General features: G+C 52.0%; 1 protein-coding gene across 4 annotated transcripts in view; it reads right to left on the bottom strand.

Moving 5' to 3' along the window:
* Positions 1–4,391: 4,391 nt before the first annotated feature.
* MACROH2A1 (macroH2A.1 histone) overlaps positions 4,392–11,066 on the bottom strand; it is a 67,888-nt gene continuing 61,213 nt past the window's right edge. For all 4 annotated transcript variants that reach the window (XM_084886694.1, XM_084886691.1, XM_084886693.1 and 1 more), the window contains exon 9: positions 4,392–5,158. In XM_084886694.1, coding sequence (XP_084742820.1) covers positions 4,993–5,158 — 166 coding nt within the window. In that variant the 3' untranslated portion in view covers positions 4,392–4,992. The remainder of the gene's footprint in view (positions 5,159–11,066) is intronic.

Below are 11,066 nucleotides of genomic sequence, written 5' to 3'. Positions count from 1 at the left end.
GCAGTGCTCCCATCCCCCTCTGTGGGGTGAGACCCCTGCAGACTCCAGAAGTGGTCTGGGCTCCCCCTCTGAGCAGGTCAAGGGGGCTGTGAGCAGATCCACGTTCTCAGTGTGAAACAGGCTAAGGAGGACATTTCCCAGGAGAAAGGTCAGCTGTTTGGTAGGTGAGTTCAGGCTGACTCTGCTCACGTTGGATGTTTCTTTGCATGCCCCTCAATTCTGCGCTCAGACACAGCGGGCTTCGAGTCTCTTTAGGTGTCTGTGTGTGTGTGTGTGTGTGTGTGTGCACATGAGTATGAGTGATTATGAGTGTGTGTGAGAATATGGGTATGCATGGGTTTGCATAGGTGTGGGAGGGTGTGTATGTGTAAATGGATATGTGTATGCATGGGGTTTGCATCAGTGTGCATGTGCACGGTGTGGGAGGGCGTGTGTGTGTGTGTGTGTGTATGTGTGCATGGGCGTGTGTGGGGGTGGGAGTCACTTTGTGGGGAGAAGTGAGGAGGAAAGTGCCTTCTGTGGAGAGAGTGTTTCTGAGACTCTCCTCAGAGTTGACAAAGCAGCCCCGGCTGGGTTAGTTTTCAGGGTCAGGGAAAGGCCAGTCTATTTACACACCTTAGCTGAGGAGCACGGAGGGGTGGTGATGGGGGCTGGGATTAATGAGCAGTTTTATTGCCTCGCTTGTCAGGAGGGTCATGTGATATTATTTTGATATGGGGGCCTCAAAAGCAAACACACAGGCCAGGCTATACATGGAAGTAAAGGGGCCTCACCCTGGCCATTGAGCACTTCTCTTTCTTCTCAGTCCAGGTGAGTGGGGTGTGTGTGAGGGGTAGGACCCTCCTCCCACTGCCAGTGCCTGCAGGCCGGTCACGCCAAGCGGCACCAAGGCCAGCTCCCAAGATAACGTTAGCGTGTGGCGCCTGCGGTGAACATTTAACGTCCCAGTTGGTAATGAATACACTGCCAGGCCACCTCCCACCCACTGCTGTCTCTGGGGAGGGGGAGCGGGACAGCTCGGGGTGAGTGTGCAGCCCAGTGATGAACCGGGGAACAGAGCAGTGCCTGTGCCAGCACTGACTGGCTGGGTCGGGCTTCCACCCTCCTCTCACCTCCTCCAGAGACCTGTGCGAGCACAGAGCAGTCCTAGGACTGGGCAGGGGCGGATGAGAGGAAAATTACTGCCCATCTCTGGTTTCTTTTCTGCTTTTGCCTTCTTTTCCCTGATGGGGCTAACTGTAGCTGGGACCAGGCACCTGACCCTGAGCAGAAGGGAGGAATTCCGCCAGATAAACAAATCCACACACTTGCCAGTGACAGGGCTGGGAGCAGAGAGCAGGGCAGGGGGCCGGCGTGGCTGCGAGTGGCGAGACCTGGCTTCTCAGGGGAAGCTCCCCAAGCTGGGGCTGAGATGCCTGGGTGCCATCTTGCCACTTATCTTTTGTCAGCTTGCTCTCTTAACCTAGAACATTCCAACATTTCCTACGAATTCCAGCTCTTGATCTGCTCCAAGAAACCCTCCCTGAGCACTGGAGCTGGGGAGCACACCCCCTCCTCTGAGAGCATATTCAGCAGGCACTATCGGGGTCCCTACTCTGCTAGGCCTGTAAGAGGCCCTGATCTGAGGCTGCATTCATAGGAAGGCCCAATAAATCCTGTTGGCCAAGAGGTTGCTTTAAATACACTTTCTGTTCGCCTCTTGTCCAATAGGCTGTTTATGCTGCCAGGGCTGACCGCACTGGACACCTATAGGTGAATAGACAAGCGGCTCTGCCTCCCTGGAGCGCAGTTTGGGGCTGCATACCAAAGAATTCAGCCCTTGGGTGGGGAAGGGGGAGAGCTGTTTGTAGTCAGACAGCTGGGTTCAAATCTCAGCTCCACTACCGATAGCTGTGTGACCTCGAAGACTATGCTTTACCTCTCTGCTGACATTTTCAATCTGTAACCTAGGGATCATGTAACCGACCTGATATTGCTGCCAGGAGAAGCAGATGAGAGGATGGGTGTAGAGCAGGGGTCTTCAAACTACGGCCTGCGGGCCACATGCGGCCCGCAGAGGAGTCTGATCCGGCCCGCCAGGTTTTTTGGGCAGTGAGCGCAGCCGAGGTGTTACAGTAGGAATTAGTAGTTCATATAGTCCGGCCCTCCAGCTCTCTGAGGGACCGTGATCTGGCCCCCACTTTAAAAAGTTTGAGGACCCCTGGTGTAGAGGGTTGGTGTATGTGCCTGCACACACACGGTTATGACTGTCCGTTTAATCTAGTCAGAGCCTTGGTGCCGTGTCAGGTCTCGGATGACATTTAGAGTCTCTGGGAGGAGCGGTGCAGAGACGGTATCACTCAGGGCAGAGCCCTGCTGCCCAGGCAGGGTTGGTTTTCGGAAACAAGTGTGGGTGCGGGTGGGGGCACGCCGTCTGCCTTGTGCCACGGCGGGATCACGGAGTGCCTGACCGTGGTCGGGCTGGGGGACAGCACACCGGCAGTGGGACTCATTGACACAACTTACAGAAGAGGGGAGGGTGGAGACAACCTGCATGCAGGTTTCCCCCTCAGAGAATCACTTCGTTGTTGGTAAATATATATTTTGGGGAGAGAGGCATGTGGCCTTTTAAGCGGTTCCTTGCAGCTACCCCGGTTTTCAAAGTAATGAGCTGTTTTCTTTTTCCCGTAAACATGAGGCTGACATCAGAGAACAATGTTTGATCCCAGTTTTAAAACGAACTGGGTGGTTTGGAGATGATGGGAATCCCAGGCAGCTGGTTGGCTCTTTCCCTCTGTTTCATTGAAAAAAAGTATCTTCAAGGAGCCCACAGCTCAGGGGCACGATGCACTTTGGATTATTGAAAGTTTAGAAACATTTAGGTGATTATGGTAAATAATTCACGCAGACCCTGACCAATGCAATTTACTCTTTTGTGCCAGCGCAGGGGGAAAAGCAGAAACCAGCTGTCCCTTTTTACTTCCCAGACCTGTTAGCGCCATCTAGTGGAGATATGCACTAGGCACAGGATTTGCTTCTCTGGTGTCCCTTCTCCAAAGCGAGGGAAACACCACTCGCCTAGAAGCCTTTTAAACCTCAGTGCCATCTGTGTCTCTGCCTCTGCGTTAGAAATACCACCAAGGGCAAATGACTCTCTGGTTGCCGATGAGTGTGCCCAGGGGCCCTGCGTCACGGTGGTCAGCATCTCCGCATTTGAACCTGGTGGTCACTGATTAGCAACGTTACTTCTGACACGGGCAAGTCACCTCAGTTCTCCCGCCTCCGTGTTCCCAGCTGTGAAATGGCCCCAATAACAAAACCTATCCTATGGGGTGACCACAAGGACAAAATGAAGTGATGCCCATAGGGGACTCAACACCGTGCCTGGCACTCAGTAAAACACCAGATTTCTAATCAAGAAGTAAAAATATGTAATCTAAACCCAGTAAAGATCTTGGTGGGAAGAGGGGGGAGAATCCAGTCTCAATAACACCTTACATTGAGGAGGAACTTGGTAAGATTATATTTCAGGTTTGAGTTAGAAGTAGTTGCCTTTTCATTGAAGAAGCTAGGTGTGCGATGGCTTAGCACTCTCATTTTGACTTCCACAGCCAGTTTGGAAAGCAGGAAAGGGTCCTTTCCATGCACCCATGATGTGCAGCGTGCTGCATGTGTCCTGGCTAACGTGTGCTTTAGAAACAGGCACTTTTTTTTTTTTTCCTAAACAGATAGAAGCAGTCTGTGTTTTAGACACATTTAGATGACAGCAAAAGTACATTTGAAGCAAACAGTGTCTGTGTTTTGCTGAGTTTAGGTAATAAGAGTTTAGCTACTCTGGTCCAGCTGGGATTTTTCTAAATAATCCACATCCCTAAACACCCACAGCTGGGGGGAGGCATGTAAACACTGGCAGCACATCTTGGGGACCTCGGTGGTGGCACACTGCCCTCAGAAAGTTCCTGGTACCAGGGACCCCATCCTGTAAGAACAATAGGCTCAGCATGGCCTTGGCAGAGGTCTCAAGGCTTCTGCAGCTCCATCTGGTAAGCGGCCAGGGGCAAGGGGTAAAGCCATGAGCCAGAGAGACCGGCAGGAGGGGATGGGTGGCAAGAGAGAGTCTGAGCTCAGAGTCTGAACACCTGGGCTCTGGGACCAGCCTGCTACTTGCCACCTGCTTTCAGTATATCTGCTTCCTCATCTATGAAATGGGATAACACCCTTGCCCAAGTGTCACCAGGATAAAAGCAGAGACTTTCTATAAACTCCCTCTACCAGAACGCCCACCTGCCTACCCCATTGCCGTGGCCACTGTGGTGTTTGCTGGGGGTGGGCTGCCGCACCCAAGGCCCCATCCTGTGACGAGAGAAGCTGACTTTGGACTGAAGGGCACAATAACTCCAAACACGCTAAGCAACAGTTTAACATTTTACTAAATCAACTCACACAAATTCCAAATATATTTAAGGGCAACAGATTCTGTTCTGCCTTTTAAATCTTTCATTTTCAAATCCATCATTAAGACAAAAAGTAAACAAAAATTAAGCCTGCGGTATATTCATGATTTTTCTTCTTGGGGGGGAAAAGGAACATTATAGTAAAAACGCCACTGGGTGTACAGTAAAGCACCAAGACACACGGTCACAAAGCGGGCTTCCTGGCTCCTGCCGCCCGTGGTGGACGCTGCTCTCCCGGCTGCTCTGCGGCAAGCAGGGTTTCATTAAAATAAAACAATAAAATCTCCTAGGTTACACGAAAGTCAGACACAGTCTGGAACACAGTGCTTAACAACAGTAATGCCAACTATCAGTGCTAACGTGAAAACATTTTAGAAAGTCGAAACAATTAAACTGGAAACCAAAACCTTATTTTCCCTAGATGAGCAAAATTGGAAACAAAAGGGTTCCTGCCTCCCAATAGGAGTGAAGGGTGTTTTTTTTTTCATTTTTTTTAAATTATTTTTCTTTTCTTTCAAGTTGGAGGCAGGGGGCACGGTATGGTTTGTAGTTTCTCGGCCTAGTTGGCGTCCAGCTTGGCCATTTCCTGCACATAGATGCCTATACTCTCGCTGTCAAAAAGCACGAAATACACTGTTTTGATGGAAGAGGACATAGTTGACACGAAGTAATTGGAGATGGCCTTCAGAATCAGTTGAGCTGCTGTCTGCTTCGGAAAACCGTTCCTGCAAGACAGAGGACAGGGCTCAGCAACTAGGGAGGCCAAGGGTCACTGTCACTGCCCTGCCCCCAGGAGGCTCTCAAGGCCACATGTGCCAGTATTTCCACAAGCTCACAGACAGGCATGAGGAAGCCCAGTGCCCACCAGACAAGGGAAGGACGAGTGGGCAGAGGACTGACCTGCAGGAGATTGTCCTGTGTGTGCAGAGGAGGAAGGCATGCCAGAAGTCTGAGAGACAATGAGCACGCAGACAGATCTGTGCTCTGTGGCACGTGGTGTGCATTAAAGTTCTCCGGGCAGCGGGAGCTCCCATGTTTGTTTTTCCAGCATCACTGTGGCCAGCAAGGGGCCTGGGACAGAGTCCAGGCTCTCAAAGGCTCCCTGTGGATCTCAGCCCAGAGGACGGCTGGGGTCTGGTGCTTCTCCAAGAAGCTCTCGTCTCCGTCCACACAAGATGGAGGTCACGCCCTTCACACTGATCCTTAGGTTTCTGGGTGCTGGGCTGCTGGCCAGGAGCCCACTCCAAGCACACGCAGCCTGAAGCACCCCAAGGGCCAGGGCATTAGGGAGCTGTGGGTGCAGAGAAACAATGCTGGGCCAAGTGGGCTCTTCATTTCAAGGGACAGCATCCAAGTCTCTAAGCCAGGCTGGAGTGAATTCACATGCATTTCCATTTAAAGTAAACATCACATGGCAATTTGGGGGGAAGGGCCTCAGAACTTAAGCAAGAATCTGAAATCAGGACTCCTTGCTTCATGCGAGTCCAAGGCTATTCATGGTCAACACTGCACATGCAGGACCGGGTGACCCAGGGGGACACAGTAACATAGCAGCTTGCCTAGTCTAGTGGAAATACTATGGGCTTTGGAGCCACTGGTCCTACCTAAATTCAAATCCCTTACCCCGGTTTACACTTAGCGGATTCAAATCCCTTACCCCGGTTTACACTTAAGGATGCTGAGAGGTAGTTTTCATGAGGTTTCTTTGTTCATCAGCAGATCTATAGCTGTCAAACTGCTCTGAGCCTGTGGATCCACTGGTACCCCAAGTGCCAGACCAGCCTGCCAGTTTCAGCTGGACTCTCCATCAGACTGAATACCGGCCGCCAGGCGAGAGATGCCTTAAGCACGCCAGCGCCCCTCACTGGTAGCCAGGGTTCTGGCCGCCTTAGTTGTTCCCTTGGAGAGTTGCGCTCATTCTGTTGTCAGTGCTTAGAGCACTTCTGATGCACAGGAGAAAACCATTCCTGACTTGCTTTTAATCAAATAGGGCTTTACCCAGCTTGGCGATGGACCCTGTAGCTTCTGGATGAGTTAGAAGTGAAGCCTAATCCTACAAGACAGGGATGTCCCCAGGGCATGTCTCCAGCCTGTACAGGGAAGCCCACTGGTGACAGTGGGGTGCCACCCAGAGTCAGAGCCTCAGCCACAGGAACTCGTGCAGGCAGCCAGGACACACATGACTGGGTGAGGACAGTGGGTCAGAGGCTGCATAAACAGATTCGGAGTTATTCCAGCCTGGACAGTGTCAGATAGGCACAGCGCCCTCCGAGAAGATCCCAGGGACTCTGTCTAGTACCAGAGTTGAAGTGACCAGGTTGAGGAAAGGGGGAAGGGGTGGGGGAGGAGGGAGAATGAAGGGAGTGAGAAGAGATGGGAACCCCACGTGGCAGGTCCTTCCCCTCACACCCTTCCCCACTCTGGGACTGGCAAGCTCAGTTCAGTCCAGGAAGAAGCTGTTCTCAGCACATCTGGCACAGGTGCCCTGACTACTCTCACAGGAGTTGAGCACACAGGACAGGTTATCTGGAAAGTGCAGGAGGAAATCAACCTGACCTTCTGTTTCAGGGGGTATCTCTCTGGTGAGCATATTCTCAGGGGCGTGTGTGCAAATGAGTGTCATGTAGAGCCCAACTCGCCCCTATGTTAGGGCAGTTCCGCTCCTGAGAGGAACTGGCCAGCTCTAGGGAGCGGTGTGAAGGCACAGGTCACGGCATTGCTGGAATAAGGGCCCACTTTAAGTGTCTCACAAATAGAAATGTTTATTTTCCTGCTGTTCATACAGCTGCTGCCTGAAGGACTGGTCAGATGGCAGTGATCCTCTTAGCTTCATCCTGGTGGGGAAAGCTTGAGAAGGAGGCAGCCTAGGGGCTGGCCTGCCACTGGGAGCTCCAGGGCTTTGGACCAGGCAGAGCCCTGTCTATGGACGTGACCTGGCTGGGTGGGGCTGGGCAGAGCTGGGAGCCCAAGATCGTTCTCCACAAGCTCCAAGCTCCCCCCAGTGAGGGTGCCCTCCTGCCTGTCACAGGGGAGCTGGGCTGAGGTGAGGGCCTGTGGGACTTCCTTGAGGATCACTGTTGTGTGGCCTGACGGTCCAGGGTGTTTGCTGAAAGGGTCTTCCTGGGCACCAGACACTGTGTGTTGCTCCCACAGCTTTCCGTCCCTCTACCTGGGACCCCTGAAAAGGGCTGTGATCTCAGCAAGGGAATATTTTCAACGTTAGTCAGGGCTGAGGAGGGCTTGTGGAAGCGTAGGCTGCTGGGCTCCATGCAGGGAGCTGACTCAGCAGGTGTGGGGACCCCCCTTTGGAGCGACTGTTCTTTGTGGAGCCAACAGGACTTTCTCATCTGAACTTGCAGGGTGGGCACAAAGGTGAAGAACCTCAAGTGGGGACACGGGTAAGGATCAAAGGGTTTAAAGGTGCAGTGTCCAGGCCTGCATGCCCTCCTATTGATGGAGTGCGGGCTGGGCTGGCCTTGTGCTTCAGGGTGGTGTTGAGTAAATGTGAATCTGATTTGTTTCCAGGAAAACGTCTTGCTGCTGAACCCGTCCTCTGCGCTGGATAGCCACAACCACGGGAGGTGGCCACACTGGACCACCCAGGGCCAGGAATGGAGGTAACGGCTTTCCTAATGTTCTCTGGTGGGGTTCCAGTGTTTCCTAGAAGCCAGTTAGAGAATATGTTTTGAAACGGTACGTTCAAATAGATGTTCTCACAGGAATGTTTTCCACAGAGCCCTGCACCATTGAGAGGGACCGCTGTGGCCCACACGGTGACCTGGAGACACACAGGATTTGACTTTGGGCCCTGTCTCTGTGCCCTGTTTCCCCGTCTGGTGCAATGGGGTTGGTAATCAATGGGGTTGTTACCTGAGGTAATCAATCAGGTAATCTAATCAATGGGGTTGTTACCTGAGGAGGCTGTGAGGACGAGCAAGATGCTACACCGAGTCCTCCTCCACAGGTGTATCTGTAAGGCGGGTGGTCACGAAGGTCTTTCTGAAGGCTCACCCAGTGGAAAATCCCTCCCCACTCCAGACCCCATGATAGTGACGGGTGACAGCTGCTGTCGTTGTAACTACCCTGTGCTAATAATGTGGCATCAGGCCCCAGTCCTCTTGGAGGGCAGTCGGCCATGGCTGTTGTCATGCCGAAGCTTGGCAGGGGCACAGCTAGGGGTTCCTTGGTGTGGCGCTGCCCAGGTTCCGGAGAGCTGCTTGCCTGCGGCGTCTCCCTCGACTTTCGAGGGGTTACCCCTATTGGTTGCACAGACACAGCCCTTCTGCACACCATCGCTGCGTGGCCATGCAGTTCGCCTTCTTCCTGCATCTCAGGCCTGCTGCCTGTTACCGTCACTCTGTCCTGTGCTGCACCGTGCGTGCCTTCTGGAGAGACCAGCTACACCTCCTCTGACACACAGTCAGGCTTGGATCTGATGTGGATGGGCATTAACCTCTCTAGGCAATAGTTTCCTCACTGGAAAACAATGCCTCAAGGATTCACATGGTGATGAGCAGGATGGTGGTGATGTGGACGCTGCTGCCCTCACAAAGTGAAGGCGCCCCTCATTCCCATGGGCCTAACCCGGGCTGTGCTTACGGCATGTGTCCTAAGTTTCTCCGTGGCTAAGTGCTCACACCCTGCAGAGTTTATCTTAAACTCTGAGCTGTTTTTTGTTTGTTTGTTTGTTTGTTTTTCTTGGTCTTGCCTTGGACAGATATCTGAGCTTCCTCCGAAGTCACTCCAGTTATGTCTCGGACAGCCTTTCCTAAATGTCTTAGGCCTCAGTTTCCCTAGCCTGGTGCAAAGGGACCCTGTGGACTATCTTTTTGGTTCCCTCTTGGATCAGCCTGCTCAGTGATGGCTGGGGACCGGATGGCAGAAATGTGCGTTTACAGGGCCACTTCACAGAAGACCCTGCTCCTTGCGTGGGGCATCGCCAAGCACCCCCGTTCCTGGTGAGCTGTCCTCCAGTGCTGGGCAGGGCAGGTCCAGAGCTGTGCTGAGGAGGCCAATCAGGCACCAACGGGGAGAGGCTGTGCCCTGGGGCGGGGAAGTGCAGGTGGATTTTCTGGAGGAGACAGACTGGGAGCTTGCCCTGTGTAGCAGTGACGTGGATTTCAGATTGAGTCTGGTTTCCTTGCTGGGCCAGGCCACCTGTCTAGTTGGCTTTGCTGCTTGGGAGATGGGTAGGGCTGGATATCTTGGAAGCTTGGGTGATGTGATACTCATCTGCTGGGATTAGGTCTTCCTCACACTGTGATCCTGGGCTCCTCCATTTTTTCATGTTCTGTCTGGCTTTGAGTAACTGTCTCTCTGAAGTTGCCCATCAAGAGGCCACTCCACCCAGAGATAAAGATCAGGTGCTACAAATTGGAGAAGCCAAAATTTAGGATGGGATGATGGGCCTCTGTCCCCCAAGGCTAGAGAGGGGTCCAGGCTCACATGTGGTGGGTTGATAAGTAATTCTCCCTAATTCAACGAATACCATACACGGTAGCCTGGAAAAGATGAACTGGCTTTCTGTTTAAGCTCATAAACCTACAGAGAGTTTAATCAAAGCCCCAAACTAGCTATTCCCTATGAACTGCCTCTTTGGAAAGAGGTCATTCCCTAATGTCAACCAGAACTGAGGGAGTGGAGGTGTCCATAAATATTGTGACCGAGTGCCCAAGGGCAGGATGTCCAGACGCCAGAGGCTGGCTTATACCCCCAGCTCTTATTTATACCCAATGGCTTGGAGATTGGTCTGGGGGGCAATAGGTGGGAGGAAGGAAGTGTAGGGTCATGGTCCTCCTCCATCTGCCTGGGACGCTAGGCCTCGGCTGAGAGAAAGTGAGCCCACTTCACCATCATATTTGCATTTCTATCCCTTTAGTTACAACATGACTTTTATGCCAGGGACACTGGATGCCACAAACAAGCTGTTTTATTTCCCCTCCTAAAACCCACTGTGATTTACTGGCCAGCTCTGGTGTAATCCCATTCTTTACTCATGAAAGAGAGGGTGGCTGTTTACACGGTGCTGTGGGGCAAGGTCTGCCTGGCAGATGTGGCAGCTGTGCACATGTGCTTACCTTAGGAATTCCACCCTCTTAAAAGCTTTCAATTGATTATTTCTTAAAACTTTTTACTCCATGAAAAATGTAAATGAGTTTGTAATAACAGATGCTCTTTTATGAGAATTACTTTTATGCTTCAATTAGAAATTCCCCAACAGCCATATGAAAGAGCATGAAATTATTACCTCCAATAATGGCTCCTATTGCTTCTCTCTTCGGAAGCACCTTTCATCAGAGCAGATCAAAGTGCCTCCAAAGCACTAATTAACTGAACCTCAGAACTGCCTATAAGGAAGGGCAGTCCTCAGACAGAGAGAGTGATTCATTTATCAAAGGTCACACAGCAGTGCAGTGTCAAATAACAGACCTTCTGTGGAGAAGCTGGCTATTTATGCTCTGATACAAAAGCATTTTATAAAAAAACTAGAGGCCCAGTGCACAAAATTTGTGCACAGGGGGGCAGGGGGTGTGTGTCCCTCAGCCCAGCCTGTGCCCTCTCCAATCTGGGACCCCTTGAGGGATGTCAGACTGCCCATTTAAACGGGCAGTCGGACATCCCTCTCACAATCCA

This window comes from Pipistrellus hanaki, assembly GCF_964339955.1.
Source record: "Pipistrellus hanaki genome assembly, chromosome: 5".
Taxonomy (NCBI): Eukaryota; Metazoa; Chordata; class Mammalia; order Chiroptera; family Vespertilionidae; genus Pipistrellus; species Pipistrellus hanaki.
The sequence above is the reverse complement of the archived record's forward strand: the minus strand, read 5'-3'. Positions and strand labels throughout refer to the sequence as shown.